The sequence below is a fragment of the Silurus aristotelis genome (assembly GCF_946808225.1).
Source record: "Silurus aristotelis genome assembly, chromosome: 4".
Lineage (NCBI taxonomy): Eukaryota > Metazoa > Chordata > Actinopteri > Siluriformes > Siluridae > Silurus > Silurus aristotelis.
The window spans coordinates 31,498,806-31,521,649 of record NC_139577.1 but is presented as its reverse complement, the minus strand read 5'-3'; the positions used below and the strand labels follow the sequence as shown (position 1 = coordinate 31,521,649).

At 38.6% G+C, this 22,844-nt stretch overlaps 2 protein-coding genes across 6 annotated transcripts; both read left to right on the top strand.

Moving 5' to 3' along the window:
- Nucleotides 1-2,086: 2,086 nt before the first annotated feature.
- Nucleotides 2,087-5,831, top strand: LOC310724545 (uncharacterized protein). Of its 3 annotated transcripts, none has more exons than XM_083538749.1 (2): nucleotides 2,087-2,198; nucleotides 3,406-5,831. In XM_083538749.1, exons 1-2 carry the CDS (start codon nucleotides 2,095-2,097, stop codon nucleotides 4,949-4,951), a joined length of 1,650 nt encoding a protein of 549 aa, XP_083394875.1. In that variant the 5' UTR covers nucleotides 2,087-2,094; the 3' UTR covers nucleotides 4,952-5,831. The 3 variants fall into 3 exon arrangements, with proteins under 3 accessions (XP_083394875.1, XP_083394877.1, XP_083394876.1); XM_083538751.1 differs by having other exon boundaries at nucleotides 2,111-2,198; nucleotides 3,423-5,831; XM_083538750.1 differs by having other exon boundaries at nucleotides 2,135-2,198; nucleotides 3,427-5,831.
- Nucleotides 5,832-10,465: 4,634 nt separating this feature from the next.
- On the top strand, nucleotides 10,466-15,308 carry LOC310724570 (uncharacterized protein). 3 transcript variants are annotated; one of them, XM_083538801.1, is made up of 2 exons: nucleotides 10,466-10,600; nucleotides 11,969-15,308. In XM_083538801.1, exon 2 carries the CDS (start codon nucleotides 11,981-11,983, stop codon nucleotides 13,085-13,087), a length of 1,107 nt encoding a protein of 368 aa, XP_083394927.1. In that variant the 5' UTR covers nucleotides 10,466-10,600; nucleotides 11,969-11,980; the 3' UTR covers nucleotides 13,088-15,308. The 3 variants fall into 3 exon arrangements, with proteins under 3 accessions (XP_083394927.1, XP_083394926.1, XP_083394925.1); XM_083538800.1 differs by having other exon boundaries at nucleotides 10,516-10,600; nucleotides 11,909-15,308; XM_083538799.1 differs by lacking the exon at nucleotides 10,466-10,600 and adding an exon at nucleotides 10,790-11,504 and having other exon boundaries at nucleotides 11,909-15,308.
- Nucleotides 15,309-22,844: the final 7,536 nt, after the last annotated feature.

The following is a 22,844-nucleotide window of genomic DNA, read 5'->3' as shown; positions in this document are numbered from 1 at the left end:
CACACACACACACACACACACACACACACACACACACACACACACACACACACACACACACACTTCTTTGTCTAACAGAGAAGCACATACTGACTCAAATCCCCTCTCTATGTATTGGTAGAGGATATAAGCGTAAGTGCAACCTGCAGCAAGGTGAAGGCAGGAAAAGGCTTTGTGTGTGTGTGTGTGTGTGTGTGTGTGTGTGTGTGTGTGTGTGTGTGTGTGTGTGTGTGTGTGTGTGTGTGTGTGTGTTTATGTATTATATATATCCAATAACTTTGACTTTGTGGGAGACACAAAGTTGGAGGCACACAATTGTATTCTATGCTTTTGGATGCAGCATTACATTTCCCCTTTACTTGAACTAGGAGACCCAAACTATAAAGATATGCTTTACATGGGATGGAGTGGAAGAGTTTGAGTGGCCTCCTATAAACCTAACCATATTGAACATGCATTAAAATGTAGTGAAGTGAACGTTTCCGAATCGAAAAAATATTCTGATAATGTACAGCTAATTGAAAAATGGACAATCATTTTACTTACTGTCCACCACTGAGTAAACCCTATTTCACAATCCAAAGAAAATACCCACTGCTCTGTTACAAAGTGAAAATCATCACAGTAAAGAAATATCCCCTTCATTCTGCTCTGTACATCAGCAGGGCATATTTCTACATTTATATTCTTATTCCTGCTGTCCGTCCTGATTGCCCCAAATCATTTCTGCCAAATCCATCATGATTTAAATGACAGCTAATTACACACCCCAGCAGATGTGTCATGGAGCTGCATCCAAATGTTACCACCAGTCAGTTAGCTGAGGTTAAATCAGGAAGTGATCATGTTCCCAGCAATCATACCTCACCCTGATCCTAAAGCTTTACAGCTCCCTAAAACAAGATCATTTGAGGGGTTTTTTTGGAGGGGGCAAAGCGCTTGTGAATGTGTTTACATATATTGGACATAACTTGGTTATTGGTGTGAGTAAGGGGGCAAAATTTGGCATAAATACTTGAATATTTTTAACATTTGGATGACAGGCATCATTTATATTTTCTTCAATCTAGGGATGTGGATTGCGTGAAATTTTTTTTTTTTTTAAATGGTGAGTTGTTATTATTATTATTATTATTATTATTATTATTATTATTATTATTATTATTATTATTATGAACCATTAATACTTTTACATTTTCTTTCCCGTCGAATTTACACAAAAACACACAATTTGCCTAAATCTCTGTTATGCATGGATGGAAGAAATGCGCAAAAATGCATTGATGTTTCTGCTACAGATGTTTTTATGCGGGCAGTGCAGCTGTGGCTGCAGTGAAAGGAGTTGAACGGTGTAAATTTGGTTTTGTAATGCCATTGATTCTTGCTACATAAGATTCCTGTCTGTGATGCAGCGCTTTGGTATACTGCATTTTTGCATAATGGTGATGGTTATCATAGATGTCATAGCATCATAATAATGGTGAAATTCATGGCCCACAACTGAGACCCACTATAATGTTTTATCTCCCTTCATAAACACTAACATTGCATTATTGTACACTTCACATTACATGATTGTGCACATTATTTCATATGTACATTAGGGCAAAAAAAAATAAATAAATAAATAAATAAATAAATAAATAAATAAATAAATAAATAAATAAATAAAACAGAACTACTGTATTGCAGCCCTGCAAATTTGGAGTTATATTAGAAAATATTTTATTATTGCAATGTCTCACTTTTCCATACCCTGCACTAATTGTATGGTCAACATCTTTATCTTTATTTATCACTTTATTTATTTTTTGGCACCTACACACCATGACAAATTCCTTGTACATTCAGCCCATGATACTTGGCAATAAAGGTGATTCTGATTTTGTAGCATTAACGATAAGTTGATATTAGGGAAATATCCCCTTACATTAATGATGAAAGCGTTTGCATAATAAACAGCATGACACAGATCAAAAAAATGCTTTATTTGTTTGGCTTATCAAAAGTCCTTTACAGCCATAAGCAAAGCTGCTGTAAGACCCCTGTATGTGCTGCGCATGCGTGGTGCGGTTCGGAGTGTGTAAGCGCAGAATGTTATATGCGCATGCGCGGGAAGTAACCCGGAAGTTTCCGTGTTTTGGCGTCTCGTTTTTGCGCTTCAGTTTCGTTTGTGTGCATGTAAATGCTGAGACAGTGTAAGTTCTGGCAGTGTTTCTGTTGGTGTGTATTTGTTGTAGTTAGTGAATATTATGGAGATAAGAGCGTTATGAGTGTTATAGGAGATGTGCTGCAGACTGTTTACTGAAAGATCAGATTTTTAAAAATGGCATCTGTAGCAGAAGAGCAGACAAAGTGATTAAGAGGTTGTGAGAATTCTGGAGACAGAAGAAGGTAATGGTTGCTGATTGAAAAGCTTGATTTTAGTACTGTAAATATTGCTCAGAGGATGCTTAGGACAAACTGGTGATGAGTGATTGGTTGAGAAAATAGTGATCAGTGATTGGTTATTGGGATCTTTTCTGATCAATGATTGGTTAGTGGAGTCCATCTGATCAGTGACTTCTTGTTTGGAACAAGGTGATCAGTGATTGTTGAACAGTGGTGATCAGTAATTGGTTGTTGGGAACAGTAGTAATCAGTGATTGGTTGTTTAGAACAGAGCCTAGAGCAGTGATTGTTGTTGTGTATAGTAGTAATTAGTGATTGGTTGTTGGGACAATAGTAATCAGTGGTTGGTTGTTTAGAACAGAGCCTAGAGCAGTGATTGGTTGTTGTGTATAGTAGTAATTAGTGATTGGTTGTTGGGACAATAGTAATCAGTGATTGGTTGTTGTGTATAGTAGTAATTAGTGATTGGTTGTTGGGACAATAGTAATCAGTGATTGGTTGTTGTGTATAGTAGTAATTAGTGATTGGTTGTTGGGACAATAGTAATCAGTGATTGGTTGTTGTGTATAGTAGTAATTAGTGATTGGTTGTTGGGACAATAGTAATCAGTGGTTGGTTGTTGTGTATAGTAGTAATCAGTGATTGGGAATAGTAGTAATCAGTGATTGGGAATAGTAGTAATCAGTGATTGGGAATAGTAGTAATCAGTGATTGGTTGTGATTGGTTGTTCAGAACAGAGCCTAGATCAGTGATTGTTGTTGGAAATAGTAGTACAGTGGTACCCCGCTTATCGACCGGCTCGGAAATCAACCTTTTCGCTTAGCGAACAGTTTTCCACCAAAATTTGCCAAATTTTTTTTTACCAAAAAGATTGGTTGTTGGTAATAGTAGTAATTAGTGGTAATTCACCCTTGATTCAAACGGTTGAATATAAAAAAAATATATATTTTTACAGATAACTTTTCTTTATTAAAACATTATATAGTTTGACTTTTTAATGTTCTGTTTTCTAGTTATTATTTGTCTTCAGACAGGAATGTGATTTGGCTGGTTCATCGTAGACAGATTCCTAACAAAATGGGCAAGGAGAGTGGAAAAGGTTTTCCTAAAAAGACTGATCTCAAAGAGAGACCATACCACTGTGAGGAATGTGGGAAAGATTTCAATCAGCTGATTACTCCCGAAACACACCATTGCGTTCACACGGGAGAGAAGCTGTATTACTGCTCGCAGTGCGGGAAGAGTTTTACGAAGCAGAACGATCTCCTGCGGCACCAGCTCATTCACACAGGAGAGAAGCCGTTTTACTGCTCGCTGTGTGGGAAGAATTTCCGTACGCAAAGCAACCTCAAGGAGCACCAGCGCATTCACACGGGAGAGAAACCGTATCAGTGCTCGGAGTGCGAGAAGACATTTAAGCAGCACGGTCACCTCCGGCATCATCAGCTCGTCCATGCCGGAGCGACGCCGTACAAATGCTCGGAGTGCGGAAAAGGTTTCAGGACCTCGTACAATCTCCGGACGCACCAACGCTTCCATACGGGAGAGAAGCCGTATTTCTGTTCTCAGTGCGGGAAGAGTTTTGCGCAGCAGACTGATCTGCAGCGCCACCAGAACATTCACACTGGGCAGAAGCTCTATTTCTGCTCGTGCTGCGGGAAGAGTTTTGCTCGACGCTGTGGTTTCCAGCGCCACCTGCTCATCCACGTGGGCGAGAAGCCGTTCCCGTGCTCGCAGTGCGAAAAGAGTTTCCGGACGAAAAGCAGTCTCCGGAATCACCAGTTCGTTCACACGGGAGAGAAGCCGTACGAGTGCTCAGAATGCGGGAAGACTTTTACTCAACGCTGCCGTCTTCGGTATCATCAGCTCGTCCACGCGGGAACGACGCCCCATAAATGCGAACAGTGCGGAAAGGGGTTTACGACTGGACACCACCTCAGGAGACATCAGCTCATTCATACAGGAGAGAAGCCGTATGACTGCTTGCAGTGCGGGAAGAGTTTTGCGCAGCAAAACGTTCTCCGGCGCCACCAGCTTGTTCACACGGGAGAGAAGCCACACCGTTGCACGTGGTGTGAAAAAGGTTTCATCAGCGCAAACGAACTCCGGAGACACCAGCTTGTCCACACTGGAGAGAAGCCCTATTACTGCCTGCAATGCGGCAGGAGTTTCACAAAGCAGAACGACCTCCTTCGTCACCAGCTCATTCACGCCGGCAAGAAGCCGTATTACTGTGCGCAGTGTGGCAAAAGTTTTCGGACGCAAAGCAATCTCAAGGAGCACCAACGCATTCACACGGGAGAAAAGCCGCACCAGTGTTCGCAGTGCGACAAGAGTTTTCGACAACACGGCCACCTCCGGGATCACCAGCTCATCCATGCCGGACTGACGCCCTACAAATGCTTACAGTGTGAAAAGGGTTTTACGACCGCATTTAATCTCCGAAGGCATCTTCACGTTCACACGGGAGAGAAGCCATACCAATGCCGGCAGTGCAGGAAGAGCTTCAGCGACAAACAGGCTCTGAAAAAGCATCCATGCGTTCAGATGGACAACTAACCATTTACTAATGACAGTCTGGGACACACCTCGGTCAATCAATGTTAAAAAGGACACAAGCGCACGGAATGGGGGGGGTCCAAGCAGAATTAACATTCAGTTAGTGTCTATTGCATGTGTGCGTTAACAAACTGGATGACCAAAGACATCACTCCCATACCTGAATGAATACAGTTAAATGGTTTTCTAATGAAAAATGTATTTAAATCTGTTACTTTAGCTTCATTTATCCATGCATTAAAAAAAAGACAATCTAGTTTGGGAAATTGGCACAGGCGGAAGTGGTCATTTTGAAAAATACGCCTTGCAGGCCGTGAAAGTCAATAGATACGTTTTTTTTTTCCTCCTGTGCAGGCCCGTACCAAAAGATCAATGGCTCGGTTATGGTTGGAGACCATTAGGACACCATTATTATACAGGTTTCTTTGGATTGACCATAATGATTTAATGATGTATGCAAACATCGCTTAATAGAAACCATTTGCTAATGGTTTAAATGGGTAACAATTGGTGGTTTGTAATAGTGTTTCTGTTTTAAAATTCTGTGATTTGTTTCTATTGATTTTGTTGGGGGTTTTTTACTGAGGGGATTTACGTAGTTTGTGTTTTGATGGAGTAAATGGCCTTATGTATTCCCTTTACAACATGCCTTCGGAACATTATTTGGACATGTGTTCTAGTACATGAATATAGACTTTTATTTCTGATCTATTAGAAATTATTTCCGCTGTTTCATGAAAAAACACACGTTTGTTTAGGTTCTGACAGACACATTTCCTATCATCAATCTTTGTTGCACAACCTTTCAATAAAATAGTGGTTGATTGATCTAAATTTTACAAAGTAATTAAAGATAAATAAATGAAAGAAGCTGAAAGCATATGGTTTGGAGATCGCTTCTTCTGTCCAAGACAATAACAATAATATCAGATTATTCAACAAGAGATGTGTTTAGGTATTCTATTTTTCATAAAGGATAGCTGCACCCTTTTATGTTATATGTCTAGATTAGGGATGGTTAAATTCACAGAGTCGCCAGTACATCGGCCTAAAGGCTAACGATGTAATGCATCGACTTAAAGAATGATGCATCATATACAAGTTGGCATTTCTATTGCGATGCATCATTCTTAACATAGTTGCATTTGTAAAAAAAAAAAATGTATTCATATGTAGCAAGTGAAATTTAAGGTTGTATATAAAGTACAACTTTAAAGAAGATCTATAGATATTACCATTAGAACAGTCCCCATGATTCCAAGTCTGTGTGGGAGCTGTGAGAGTGTAGAGAGAGAGAGAGAGAGAGAGAGATGAGATGAGATGAGATGAGATGCACTGTTTATTCTGCTGTCTCTAATGTACGAGTTTTACCCTCCGATATCCAATAAACCAAGTGTTGTGATTTCCGAGCTGCTTGTCGGTGTCCTAAGTGCAGCGGTAATAAACCAATCGGCAAAACAAAGAAATAAACTAATATTAATATACAGTGGGTACGGAAAGTATTTAGACCCCCTTAAATTTTTCACTCTTTTTTATTTTGCAGCCATTTGCTAAAATCATTTAAGTTCATTTCTTTTCCTCATGAATGTACACATAGCACCCTATATTGACAGAAAAACACAGAATTGTTGACACTGTTGCAGATTTATTAAAAAAGAAAAACTAAAATATCACATGGTCCTAAGTATTCAGACCCTTTGCTCAGTATTTAGTAGAAGCCCCCTTTTGATCTAATACAGCCAGGAGTCTTTTTGGGAAAGATGCAACAAGTCTTTCACACCTGGATTAAGGGATCCTCTGCCATTCCTCCTTGCAGGTCCTCTCCAGTTCTGTCAGGTTGGACGGTAAACGTTGGTGGACAGCTATTTTTAGGTCTCTCCAGAGATGCTCAATTGGGTTTAAGTCATTGCTCTGGCTGGGCCATTCAAGAACAGTCACGGAGTTGTTGTGAAGCCACTCCATCGTTATTTAAGCTGTGTGCTTAGGGTCATTGTCTTGTTGGAAGGTAAACCTTCAGCCCAGTCTGAGGTCCAAAGCACTCTGGAGAAGGTTTTCGTCCAGGATATCCCTGTGCTTGGCCGCATTCATCTTTCCCTTGATTGCAACCAGTCGTCCTGTCCCTGCAGCTGAAAAACACCCCTACAGCATGATGCTGCCACCACCATGCTTCATTGTTGAGACTGTACTGGACAGGTGATGAGAAGTGCCTGGTTTTCTCCACACATACCGCTTAGAATTAAGGCCAAAAAGTTCTATCTTGGTCTCATCAGACCAGAGAATCTTATTTCTCACCATCTTGGAGAACTCCATGCGGGCTTTCATGTGTCTTACACTGAGGAGAGGCTTCCGTCGGGCCACTCTGCCATAAAGCCCCGACTGGTGGAGGGCTGCAGTGATGGTTGACTTTCTACAACTTTCTCCCATCTCCCGACTGCATCTCTGGAGCTCAGCCACAGTGATCTTTGGGTTCTTCTTTACCTCTCTCACCAAGGCTCTTCTCCCCCGATAGCTCAGTTTGGCCAGTCGGCCAGCTCTAGGAATGGTTCTGGTCGTCCCAAACGTCTTCCATTTGAGGATTATGGAGGCCACTGTGCTCTTAGGAACCTTAAGTGCAGCAAAAAAATTTTTGGAACCTTGGCCAGATCTGTGCCTTGCCACAATTCTGTCTCTGAGCTCTTCAGGCAGTTCCTTTGACCTTAATGATTCTCATTTGCTCTGACATGCATTGTGATCTGTAAGGTCTTATATAAACAGGTGTGTGGCTTTCCTAATTAAGTCCAATCAGTATAATCAAAAATTTCTGGACTCAAATGAAGGTGTAGAACCATCTCAAGGATGATCAGAAGAAATGGAGAGCACCTGAGTTAAATATATGAGTGTCACAGCAAAGGGTCTGAATACTTAGGACCATGTGATATTTCAGTTTTTCTTTTTTAATAAATCTGCAAAAAGGTCAACAATTCTGTGTTTTTCTGTCAGTATGGGGTGCTATGTGTACATTCATGAGGAAAAGAAATGAACTTAAATGATTTTAGCAAATGGCTGCAATATAACAAAAAGTGAAAAATTTAAGGGGGTCTGAATACTTTCCGTACCCACTGTGTATATATATATATATATATATATATATATATATATATATATATATATATATATATATATATATATATATATATATATATATATATATCTAAGTAGGTGCTATACTTTTATTATTTTTTATTTATTTAAGTCACAAAAAATTTGTGACTAATATTTGCTATGTAGATTAATTTCTCATCGCTAAACTGTTTCTCGAGTTCGTTCTCTCAGCCTCTCTGATCCTACGTGAATATGACATGTCACAACACTACGGAGACCGAGGCGTGTCCTGCGAGTCACATAGAATACAGATTAACATGGCAGAGGTAGAGCTGCATCTTCCTGGAGACAGACCAGGAATATAATGCCTGGTTTTATTTAACCTTATAATTATTATTATTATTATCATTATTATTATTATAAAGGCATGTTTGTGAAAGGGAAATGCATTAAAAGTCAGAAGGCACTTAAGTAAATTGATGATTTGCTGTCTGTCTGAACTAAAGAAAAAAAGAGAAATCTGTATTATAGTGAATTGCATAGCATCATATTTTTACCATTGAATCAAATTGAAATCAGATTGAAATTGCATCGTAAGAGGGGTGAACTGAATCGGGGTGAATCGCATCGGTAGCTGCTTTAAATGAATCTTTAGGGTATTATATTGTTGGTTATGCATCGAGATGCATATCAAATCGTCCTCAGTTATGGAGATCCATAAGGGTCCTTAGGCTAGATTAAAATCCTGTACAAGGAATAACCTCATCAACCATTGGTTGGAATTTTATTTACACGAAAAAAAAACCCTACACATTCGTGGTCCAAGTTTTCAGACCTGCATTGCCAAAACCCATAAAGATCTCACATTGCTGAAAGGCTAATAACAGCCAGGGCACCGTTTTTGACTGTATTTTACTAAATCATACATTTTAGGAGTATTTTAAAAAAATTACTTCTTGGATATTCAGTTCCAGGGTTATCCTCTTGTAGTAGTACAGCTACAGCTCCATGAGCACTGGCATTACCCTGCTGCCTAAATAATATTCTGATGTTTTGTTCCGATAGAACCGGAGCGTCGCACAAAAATCTTGTGCTAAACAAAAACCAGATTCAGGGCCCCATACAACCTTATTTACTGAACTCAAAGTACTGATACACTTTCTACTGCTGAAGATGACCCCACATTAACAGTCTAAGGATCCATGAGGAAACTATGAAGGTTTAAACTCAAGAACCATGAAAATGGATTTGGTTTGTAATTAATACAAACAGCTACAGTGGCTTAGGACTACATTTGCCATTAAGGGTTTTTGTATACAAATGTCCATCACTGAGTAACTGATAACCTTAAAATGATGGAACTATAATAAATGGATCTGGGTGCCACCCATATCAGGATGAGTCTGGTTGCTTTTAAGTCTGGTTTCATCCTCATACCATCTCAGGTATGTCCTTGCCAAATTGTCTCACTCATTAGGGTTAAACTTATAGGCACTAAACTTTTAGGTTTTATTATATAAATATATGCATTTTCATATGATGAGGGAAAGACGTACATTATAGAAAAAATATAGAAATAACACGGGTATATAAAATGTTGAACTTAAAATTAGCAGAAGGCCATGGGTTCAAATCCCAGGACCACCCTTCTGCCACTGCTGGGCCCTTCATCAAAGCCCTTAACCCTTAATTGCTTAATTGTATAACTGAGGTAACTGAGTCATTCTGATTAAGGGCATCTGCCAAATACTGTAAATGTAAATTAGGTCTAGACAATATATTATATTATAATAAACATTTTTTTTTGCTTTTTAGTTCTTTATTAGTTAACAATGTGATCAATTGCTATTAAAATAGGGCAGCTTATGGAGTAAATTCTTAAAGGTTTAATATAATTAATTTTTTGCAATGCTATAGACTTATAACTTTCCACCTATATATATGTCCACACATAATTTTACTGCTATTGCCTTTATATTTATTCACTGTACACACACACACACACACACACACACACACACACACACACACACATATATATATATATATATATATATATATATATATATATATATATATATATATATATATATATATATATATATTTACAGTATGTACATATACTACATATTTATCTGCACTTGTCTGTTTGCACAATTACTACTTTTTGCACTTCTGCTATCTATCTATCTATCTATCTATCTATCTATCTATCTATCTATCTATCTATCTATCTATCTATAAAAAAAGTGTGCATACAATTTTCTAAAGATTTCTATCATTGAAGACAGTCATTTATATTTTTTTAGAACTCAGGAATGTTGAATGATCGAGTCAGAGTATTATTATTATTATTATTATTATTATTATTATTATTATTATTATTATTATTATTGGTACAGCTGGGGTGATGCCTTGAATTTGGTGCGCATGCGCGGTGCGGTTCGGGCCGCATCAAGCAGAAATGGGATATGCGCATGCGCGGGAAGTAACCCGGAAGTTTCCGTGTTTTGGGGTCTCGTTTTTGCGCTTCAGTTTCGTTTGTGTGCATGTGAATGCTGAGACAGTGTAAGTTCTGGCAGTGTTTCTGTTGGTAGAATGGTGTGTATTTGTTGTAGTTAGTGAATATTATAGAGATAAGAGCGCGCTCTGGGTTATGAGTGTTATAGGAGATGTGCTGATGTTGCTGCAGATTGTTTACTCAGATTTGTAAAAATGGCATCTGTAGCAGAAGAGCAGACAAAGTGATAATTCTGAAGACAGACGAAGGTAATGGTTACTGATGGAAAAGCTTGATTTGAATACTGTAAATATTGCTCAGAGGATGCTTAGGACAAACTGGTGATTATGGTCGTTATGATTCCACTGCTATAGATTCCATCTTTATTATAGAGAACTTCTCTTATCAGTGATTGGATGTTGAGAACTTTTATGATCATTGATTGGTTGTTTCCAATTGTTCTGATCATTGATTGTTGGGAACTTCTCTTAACAGTGATTGGTCGTTGAGAACTTTCCTACTTGATGATTGGCTGTTTGAAACAATAGTACTTACTGATTGTTTTTTAGAACCCGTCTGATCAGTGATTGGTTAGTGTGAACTTCTGTGCTCAATGATTGGCTGTTAAAAACAATAGTAATTACTGATTGTTTGTTAAGAACTATTCTGATCACTGATTGCTTGTTGGAAACTACTCTGATCAATAATTGGCTTTTAAGAACATTAGTAATTGGTGATTGGTCATTGAGAACTTTTCTGATTGGTTGTTGGGAACAGTGGCAATAATTGATAAGAAAGCAGTTACCCATGATGTGCTGTTGTAGGAAAGTGATCAAGGGCAGGGTAGAGAATTGGTGCAGCATTAGGCGTATTACTATTACCATACCAAAATAGATTATTTTCAGAATTCAGACTTGCACACACTGAAGTGTTGTATTCCTCATACCACAACAAGTCATGGCAGTATTTTAGGTATTGAAAAGACAAGTCATATTTTTTTTTATGTTTTTATAGTTAGAATTTACTTTATTATCTTTTTTTTAAATCTGTCATTGTATGCATCATATAATGATATAAGACATTATAGTTACCTAGTTTTCTAAATTGTCCTCTTCATGTAGTAACTCAAAAATCATATTACTTGTGTATTATTGTTTGTTCCTCAAGAGATAGCTTCAATGTCAAGAGTCCATAGATTCAGAGTCAAATTTAAATGACTCACAAAAAAAAAGAGCTTTATTTAAATAAGAGCAGCTTTGGCTCTTCACTTCGGTCCTCATTCATTTTGCAGTGAATATAAAAACAAGTCAAATATTTTTCCATGATTTTTGATGAATAATACATTGACGTTGATGTTCTAATCTTCTTTTTTGTAGTTATTGTTTCTTTTCAGAGAGGAATGTAATTAGCTGGTGCACTTCATCTATTGTGGACAGGTTCCTAACGAAATGGCTAAGGAGAAAATAACTCACCGCTGCTCGCAGTGTGAAAAATGTTTTAGCAAAAAGAGTCATCTCCAGCAACACCAGCGCGTTCATACCGGGGAGAGACCATACCGATGCATCGAATGCGGCAAAGATTTCACTCAGCTGATCACTCTGGAAACACACCGGCGCATTCACACGGGAGAGAAGCCGTATCTTTGTTCGTACTGCGGAACGAGTTTTAATCAGCGCTGTGTTTACCAGCGGCACCAGCTCATTCACACGGGCGAGAAGCCGTTTTACTGCTCGCTGTGCGGAAAGAATTTTAGGACGCAAAGCAATCTCAAAGCGCACCAGCGCATTCACACGGGAGAGAAGCCGCATCAGTGCTCGGAGTGCGGGAAGACTTTTACACGGCAGAGTCTTCTCCGGTATCATCAACTCGTCCATGCTGGAGAGATGCCGTATAAATGCTCGGAGTGCGGAAAGGGGTTCATGACCGGACATAACCTCAGAAGACACCGCCTCGTTCATACGGGAGAAAAGCCGTATTACTGCTCGCGATGCGGGAAGAGTTTTACGCAGCTCAACGATCTCCAGCGCCACCAGAACGTTCACAGTGGACAGAAGCTCTATTACTGCTCTCAGTGTGGGAGAAACTTCTTCCGGGAAAGTCACCTCCGACAGCACGAGCGCATCCATACCGGAGAGAAGCTGTATCAGTGCTCCGAGTGCGGGAAGTGTTTTACGCAGCAGAGTTCTCTCCACCAACACGATCGCATCCACACAGGAGAGAAGCCGCACCGGTGCTTGCAGTGTGGCAAAGGTTTCATCAGCAGCCACAACCTCAGGAGGCACCAACGCGTTCACACGGGAGAGAAGCCGTATCGCTGCTCGCAGTGCGGCAAGAGTTTCTCGCAGCACACCGATCTCCAGCGCCACCATAATGTTCACACGGGAGAGAAACCATATCAGTGCTCGCACTGCACAAAGAGTTTCAGGGACAAACGGCAGCTTAAAAAGCATGTCTGCGTTCAGGTGGAAAACAAGCCCTTTTCTGATGACGGACTGGGAAACGCCTCATGTCATCAGATGCCTTCGAAAGACGCAACGGTTGAATGTGCTCACTGATAATGATATAGTGGTAGGTCTAAAAGGTATCCTCAACCGGGTATCGCCAAGCTGCCACTCTCGGGTCCCTTGAGCGAGTCCCTTAACCCTCAGTGCTCCAGGAACGCTGTAACATGGGAACTCTGCACTTTGACTCCAGCTTCCAAACATCGCTGGGATATGCAATGAAAGAATTTCACCATGATGTAAATTAAGGCTGTGTTATGATTGTATTATGTTATATTATGGGGTGTAACGGTACCAAAAAAGAATTATGGTTTGGTCTGTATCTAAGTTTGTAAGTCATGGTTCGATTAAATTTCGGTACGGTTAGGGGAAAAAAATGCAAAACAAAAAAATTGCTTTTTTTTTTTTTTTATTATTATTAACATTTGTGAACATCAATGATTTTTTTTTTAAAGCAATTTGAAATAAAATGGCAATGGCAGCAAGTGGCAGCAAGTTTGTGCATGCGCAAAACAAAATCTAAGTTTGATCTAGTTTCTTTTTTATTCCTCTGACATAGTTGTTTATGTTTTACATGTAAATAATAATAATAAAAAGTAGTGACACTACACTGAAAGTGCCAGGCGGAGACAAAACAAACTTGCGGTGCGGCACTTAATACGTTCCTGAGGGAATTTAGATTGAAACTATGTTCCGCACGTAAAAATTATTGCATTTGATTCGCCCTGTACCGACACAGTTCAGGACGAATATATATACCGTTACACCCCTGTATTATATTAGTAGTATTACCGTTAGTATTAGACTAGTAGTAGAAGCATGATATGAGCGCTAACTAGGGTTTTACACCTAGAAGCTACAATACTAGGGAGGCAAAAAAAAAAGTAAGAGACTATTATTACTTCTATAAAGGTAGAGAAGGCCATCAGGCAGGTTCAGTCTGCTCTAACTTTAGCTTTCTGTGTATAGCGATGTTCTTTACGCCACAAATGAAGCTTCGTCTGGTTATGAGTGTGGCAGCGTGCGCATGGACGAGTACAGAATATCGCGATGCTCACCTCTATCAATATTTTCTTACACCCCTGCTGTAATGTACATGTGACAAGTATAAAGCATTTTTTCTTCTTTTTCTTTTCTTTGAGACTATTGCACATACACTACGACTCATGTGTAGATCTACACCAAGCTGTTGCTACAAAGTTGAAACCACACCAGTGTTAAAAAGAATCATGTTATATAGAGTTTGTAATGGTTCTAATTAGAAATGTACATGTCTTATTGGAAACTGTAGTGGTCCCTGTGGGTTTCATCAAGTAATGTACAAGGTGGTATCAAGACCAGCGCTTTTTACAAGAAAGTACGTGATTTATCTACATTTACACCTTTAAAATAGTCCCCTTGCACAGCAGTACAGCGTTCCCAAGCATACCAGCCACTTCTGGAATTTGTCCTGGAAGACCTCTTTCGAAGCGCATCAAGCACCTTCTGCTATTCGTGCTGGATCGCCACAATAGTTTCAAAACAACGACCTTTAAGCCGGATCTTCATCTTCGACAAGAGGGCGAAGTCCGCTGGAGCCAAATCTGGCGAGTAGGGTGGGTTTGGTAGAAAGATCACGTTTGAGGAGAGCTTGGTGACCGAATGCGCACGTGGTCAGTACAGCACCAGTTGCACAGCTCCCGATGAGGACGATGTCTTTTGGCACACTGACTTATGAAGGTCGGTGATCCCTGTGACTTTGTGTTGCCGTATGTTGGCGTGATGGTTTTGATACCACGATGGTAAAGGTTTTGATACCACCTCATATCACCCGTTAGTAGTGTGTTATGCCTGATGCCAATACAGACCAAAGGACCAAAAGAACTCCATTGGCAACTTGTAGATTAAATCTTGGTGTCTTCTGAATGTTAGTAGAGAGCGTTAAGAACTATTAACATGGTATTTTAATGATTTAATGATTTGATTTTGATGTACACAGACACAGTACATAATGGAAACAATTGGGTAATGAAGTTAATGGTTTGCAATAGTATTTGTAATAGATACTTTATTTTTATTTATAATTTTTTTTTAAAGCGGGGTTGTGTTTTGATGGCTTCTTGTATTCTCTGCATAACATGAATATTATTTAGACATTTGATGTCCGAATAATTTGTTGTCTGACGAACAAAAAAAACAAAACAAAGGACACGAGATCTACTCAGTTCTGTTTCCTGTGTAATGCACTGCATAGCATCTATGGGATTCACATGATAAAAGAATAAACGACTGACTAGAAGAGTCAAGAGATGAACTACTTTAGTCTTTTTTTCTGTACATAACCTACAGAAATTCTGCGACTAACAAAACAAATTTTTCGGAGTTGAACTAATCGTCCATGAACGACCCATCGCTAATAGCCAAAAGTATGGGGCCACCCGACCATCACTCGCGTACTGTATGTGGTCCTTCTCCAGTCTTGTAGAATGTCTTTGCATGGTGTAGCCTAGCATTTTCCTTAGAACTTAGAAGAGCCAACCCAATGAAGACATGGTGTGTAAAAGCTGGTGTGGCAGAAATTTGTCAAGTGTCTCAACCCCATTGAATACATTTGGGATAATTTTGAACAACAAATTTAGGATAGGCTATATTAGCGTACATCACCTCTCGTGCTTTTGTGGAAAGCCAATGTGACAGAGAAGAGAGGAAGCTTTTATAACAGCAACATCAGAACAAATCAATGCCAATGATTTTGGAAAAAGGGTTGACCGATTTATCAGTTTTGCCATTTCAGTTGATTGCTGGAACTATCGGCTATTGGCAAAAATCCACACCGATAGTTTTTCCAGGTTTCGTTTTTCGCTGGAGCGGCTGAGAAGGTCTGCAGTCATTATACAGTACAAGAGCGGGCTCTAGAGGTCATGTTATTAGACAAATATTGTGTCTGAACTGCTCCAGATGATGTAGGTGAACATTTGCAGTTGTAGTGTAGAGGTTGGCTTTAGTAAAATGGTATTTACCCTTTATATGTGAAAAGCCTCCCTCTCTGTAATGCCACGCATTGTTATAATGCGTTTTTGTACAGTATTGATGGTTTCTATATTTGCAACATGATAGTGGTGGTATTAAGAGGTGGATTAAGTCGGGTAAGTCCCCACTGAAAGCCCAGGAACCAAATGCATGGCCCGCCACTAGTATATATATAGCTGGTTAAAGCTTCAGTTCTTTCCATATTTCTATGTATAATTAGAACTTATTTTCTAACAGTAATTTTTTTTTTGCACACTATAACCAATTGCAGAATATCATAGATATTTCCACCATATGCTCCACTTACAAAACCACCAGTGTTGTTGCTGACCTTATGCACTTACACACACACACACCTCTTACACACACATTTCTTCTTTCTGCTATCTGTTAAAAGGTACTGAAGAATTCAGTATCTCATGTCTAGGACAAATTCTTCCCATGAGCTATTTGAGTTCTCAATACAAATGGATTGGGCTGTCACACACACACACACACAAACACACACACACACACTAGGATAACCAAGGGGTGGAGGTGGACATTTTAAAGGCAGACTAACAGGTCTTTGAGGGTCAGAATTCTAGCTGATAGACAGGTGTTCAAATACTTATTTGCAGCTGTATCATACAAATAAATAGTTTAAAAATTATAAAGTGTGATTTTTGGATTTTATTTTTTAGATTATGTCTCTCACAGTGGACATGCACCTACGATGACAATTTCAGACCCCTCCATGATTTCTAAGTGGGAGAACTTGCAAAATAGCAGGGTGTTCAAATACTTATTTTCCTCACTGTATATATATAGCTGCCAGTGTTTAGGTGCTTAAAAAAAAAAAAAACTTTAACTCTCTCATATATGCATTACAGCATAGGGAAATAATGTCTTCACATATCCCAGCTTCCCAAGAGGAGCCATTGTACATTGTCCCTGGAACAGTGAAGGTCGTTATTAAGATTGTAAGTTGCTCTGAAAAAGTGCATCTACCAAATGCTAGTGTGTTTTTTTTTTTTTTTTTTTTTTTGAAAAAGGGTTTGCCTTTTTCTTTTTTGCGTTTTGGACTTTTTGCATTTGCTTTCACATCCCTTTATACATGACCATTGTGTGCATTGTATTGTATTTTGCAGTGCTTTAAATTTTTTACTTCCAAATAAGTGTTTTATATTACACCTATTAAGATTTTGGAACAGCTCAGTTGCATAGATAATTGCGTTGTAAGGTATAGAGACTGGCTTGTGTTATCAGTTGAATGCTGCTTTGAAGTCAGCTGGAGAGGGTCAGGGTTTGTTCTGCTTCGTGTCTTCCGGGGTGGGGGTATGACACTGTGGTGTACAAAACTTTCAATAAAAGTGTAAGCCGTGGTGCTTTGATTAAAATGTAGATGTCAAAGGGTTAAAAGGAATGCCTGAAACATTGAGTCTACATGACACGTGCCAGACATTACAGCGTTGTGAAAATGGTGTCTGCCAAATGCTATGAATGTTTGTTACTTGGTGTTATTTTTTTCTTTGTTTTGTGTTTTTTGCACTTTTTTAATCCTTGAAACATGACCATTGTGTACATTGTATTTTGTTGGATATTGATTTAAATTTTGTACTTCTATATCAGAGTCTTTACTACAAAATCTTAATTTTTAATCTCTGTAATAACAAAGATATATTTCAGAGAAAGTACAAGACTAATTACAGCAGCATTACATTCACATTAGCATAGCAAGCTTTTACTCTGATTGCTCCACTGAGCCTCCTGAGTCAGCTGCATTTCTCCTGATTCATTTCACAGCACATTTCAGTTGGATAGCCCAACTAATGTAGTGGGAAATGTCTGGAAGCTGCTGGGACCCAAATACTTGTTCCAGATCAAGCAGCTCTAGCCCTAAAAAAAAACTGAGAGAAAGTACATGCACCTCTATTTCATGGCTTATGCTAATGGGCATCAATCCTGCCTTAATTATCTCTGCATTTTCTGCAAATTACGGAAAAGAGTTCTTTTCAGGCCTCAAGTGATGTTTCTATATTTTAGCCCTGGTTTCAGACAATCCTTAATTAATTGATAAATTGACTGACTGATGCTATACTTATTAAGATTGTATTAAGATTTAGGTTATGGTTAGATTTAGGTGCAGGAATAACTTTAACAATTGAGGACAACAGGCCCGATTGCCAGTGATCATGATACAGGGCCATATTATTCTGTCAGGAATCTCTTGCGAGTGACTAGGTGAGGTGAGGACCCAAATGCAGGATGCACACGTGTATGGAGAAAACAGGCTTTATTAAGGCACAGGCAAAAACAAAGTTAAAAAAACAGTCCAGGGTCAAAACACAGGCAAACAGGGCGATGCAGGGAGAGACAAAACCAAAAACAGTCCAAGATTTTAGAGAGCTGGCAAACAGAACCATGAAGGGCAGAGCAGAAACAAACAAAAAACCAGTCCAGATTTCAAAACCAGAGGCAGAGCAGAACAGGGGTCAGGAACAGGAACAGGAACAGAATCCAGAATGAGATAATCTGGTGCCGAGCTAAAGTCTTTGGTATCCCTAAATACCGGGAGGCGCAGGAAAAACGACAAGATGGCCGCCGACCAGGAAGTGCACGCTGCATGCTCGGAAGATCCTGACACCAATATTTACATTTATGACATAATGCAGGCCCTTAAACAGAGCAATTTACAATTATCCCATTCAATCATCTAAGTAGTTGACAGTTGAGGGTCTTGTTTAAGGAAGGATTAGAAGGTTACAGGGTTAGAAAGTTAAAAACCCGGCACCTCCAAGCTGCCACTGCTGAGCTCTTGAGCAAGACCATGAACCCTTGGATAAGAGTGTCTACCAAATGTCATAAATGTAAGTCCATTGTCTTATCCATAGCATTATTCATAAATAATTTATACAATCCTTTGCACAAATAAAATCTTGAAAGACCTTAAAATATCCTACTCATGCTCCTGAATGTATGTGATTTTACAGATAGGATTAATGTGAAACCAGACAGGGTTCAACTAATGTTTCTCCAAGTCAGGCAAGTTGCTAATAATGTCTTAAAAGATGGGAGAATTATATAATAAAATATTTTTATTGCCATATTGGTGACTCACAACATTTTCAGCCTTCTATTAACTTGAACTTTTACACAAATTTGTGGGTGTCACTACATGCAAATGAGCTGTGTCAAGAACAGGCATTGCACAGTACAGCTGAGGGACGTCCACCTGAATATAAATCCCATCCGCTTTACATAAAACATTTTATAGTTGGGCTAATGCAAATATTTTTAGACAAATTTACAAGGAGCAAAGATTCAAGTAACTGCCTTCTACAAACAATTCAATTCAATTCACTTTGGTACAGCACTTTTGTACAATGAAAAAACACGTCTCACCTCTGTTTTAGTAATAAGTGGTGATTTATTTAAAAATCCAAGCTTTTTTAGTGTTGAATAGTAAAGCTACGGGAAAAGGAAGCTGATTAATTAGCCAAGGTGATGTATATATTCATGAGTTTCTTCATTAAGTTTTAATTTCTGACAAGAAAGAGGGAAAAAGAGAGAGAGCTGAATAAAGTGACCTTGCAGTCTCACTCAATCATTCAACTGATGCTTCTGGAGATAATATATGGCTCCTGAGTACAACTGCATATCATGTAAAAGTGTTTTTACCTGGAATGTTGACATTTAAAAAAAGCTTCAATGTGGCTATGCGGTTCTTCATGTCTTCATGCTGATGCAGCAACTTAAAGCCACACAGTGTTATGTGGATGGCATTTATATAAATGTTAAAGGTCAGGCATTGCCATAAATAATAAAACTGTATACAGTTTAATTCCTTATTTACACCATCCTGACATTTCACACATGGTCATTAGAAAATGAGAATAACAAAAAGACCTTTGGGATGAATGTGAATGCTGACTGCACCCCATGCCTCCTCAACTCACCTTGTGGCTGAATGAGCAAAAATCTCCACAAACACACTCTAAAATTTGGTGGGACATCTTCCCAGAAGAGTGGAGGTTATTATATCAGCTAATCTGGAATGGGATGTTTAAATAGCATTTATGAATCTTATGGCCAGGTGTCCACAAACATTTGTACATATAGTGTTTCTCAGTTCTCCATAACACCATGACCTTTAAACATCTCCATCACAGACTCTCTTAGCAGCCATGACACACACATACTATTTTGCTTGCAATCACTTTGTTACTGACACACACACACACACACACACACACACACACACACACACACACACACACAAACACACACAAACACACACTTTTAAATAAAGACTCATTCACAAAACATTTGTGAAGTATACCCTCTCCATTACTCAGCTTATTTCTGTTTAATGATGCCATTAAATCATAGGTATGAGGGGTTTTCAAGTCAAACTGGGACTTTTGAGTTTATAAAATACAATAAAAAACTATTTTAAGGAGTGTAAACTGCATTTATTTTTCGGCATACTCGCCTCGAACATTTGCAGAGCTCACATTTTAGCAACTATTTTATTATATGTTCTCAAGGGAAAAACTATAGAAATGAAACTTGGACATACTTGAGTAGTCAGTGTGCAGCTTTTATAGCAGTACAGATTTACTGTCCTCTGAAAAATAAATCAACATACAGCCATTATAGGCAAAAAAGTGAGTACACCCTAAGTGATAACAGCTGTACAGTGGGGGAACAATTATTGTATCCCCCTCCTGATTTTGTAAATGTATCCCTTACAAAGAAATGAAAATAAAATAAAAAATTGATATGGTTTATATTAACAGAAGGACAGAATATAAAAGAATCCAGAAAACTAAATATTATAATAATATTTTATTATTACATTATAATATTTTCTAATAATGTAATAATGCCTTTTAAACATTATATTAAATGTATATATAATAATATATAATATATTATTATTAAATAATATATTATACAAAAAAGAGTATGTAGAGTATTTTTTTTGTAAATGGATTTCTTTTATATTCTGTCTCTCTTTGTTAATATAAACCTACCACCTACCTGAAACCTTGTATTAGAGCAGTTCAAATTTGTTGCTTTAAGTATAATTCTCTCATACTGCCCACTGGATGATCAACATGCACCTCATGGTGAAGAGTCTCTGAGGATTTGAGAATTAGAATTGTTGCTCTCCACAAAGATGTCGAGGCTGTTAGAATATCAGTAACACCCTGAAACTGAGTTACAGTACAGTGATGAGGGTCATACAGAGGTTTTCTAAGACGGGTTCCACTCAGAACAGACCTCGCAAGGGTCCATCTAAGAAGTTGAGTCCTAATGCTGTGTGTCAGGTCCAGAAGCTGGTACAAAAAACAGATGCATGAGTGCCGCAGCACTGCTTTAGAGGTTTCAGGAGATCTGCGTGTCAGTGCTCAGACCGTATGCTGAACACTGCAACAAGTCGGTTTGCAGGCCCCAGAAGGAGTCCTCTTCTGAAGCTGCTCACAAGAAAACCTGCTGAAGATGACATGAATTACTGCAACCATGTCCTGTGGTCTGTTGTCCAGCATGTGTGGCGACACCCTGATAAGCAGCACCAAAAAAATTATGCCTTAGCTACAGTCAAACGTGGTGGTGGTAGCATTTATAAGGGGGAAACATGGATTAGAGGTAGAACATGATACCTTCCCCTCAGAAACTGGGCCGAACATCAATGGGCCAAACGCCAGTCTCTTGAGAAGTTATATAAAAATTATATGGTTGCTGAAATGTGAGGGGTGTACTCACTTTTGTGAGATACTGTATACCAGTGATGGGCAGTCAGGGCCAGCAAAGCCTTCTCTGCTGGCCTAAACACTATCAGAAGCACTGACCTACAATTACAACCTAAATTCTAATATTTGTCCCATGAAATTGTATTAATTTATTCCCAACAGTTTATTCTCTTCATTTCGTAGTGTTTCTCTCGGCTGCACTGCTTCCAGTACGTGTATGTGGATGTTAGATTTTTTGTCCAATCAGATTTCAGCCTCTATGTGCTGCCATGTCAATCTAATCTGCCCAGGACCTTCAAAGGTAATACTCCTGGCTCTGTGACTATTGAGAATATTACCAACTGGTCTGTTTCTTTAACCAATCAGATTTCATATTCACCTCACAGCTAGCTGGCCCAGAATAGCGTCAGCATTTTTCCGTCCTCTCATTGGTTGGTCAGAGGGAAACTGTTACAGAGTTCGACTGGCAAAACACGTGTGTAGCTCTGCACACTTTAATTAAAGGTGGGAAGTAACGGAGTACAAATACTTAGTTACTCTACTTAAGTAGATTTTTCTGGTATCAGTACTTTTTACTTTTACTCATTACATTTTTACACAAATATCTGTACTTTTTACTTCTTACATTTTCAAAACCGGCTTGTTACTTTAGTTTTAATTCATTGATTTGTTTTTTCCATTGATAAAATTTTTATTTTCACTGCGTGCTGATTTCAGCCGAACAACCGATTTCCGAGAACATGACTGAGAACAGACACATTCATGATCGTCATCATCTTTTCTCTGCTTGTGTTCTGTATGTGGATCTTCAGCCTGGATACATTCATTAGGTAACAACATTTTCAATTAATTTTGTATTAATATATATATTTGGCTGTCAAAATTCAAATTATTTTAAACGGCACTAAACTGTATTAACGCTATCAATTCAGCGCGCATTTCTGTTTTTACCATTTTTATAAAAAATATAAATCAATCAATCAATCAATCAATCAATAAATCAATATAAAAAAAAAAGGCGGGATTAAAACCTCCAGCAAACACTTATTCACGACGTCCTTTCT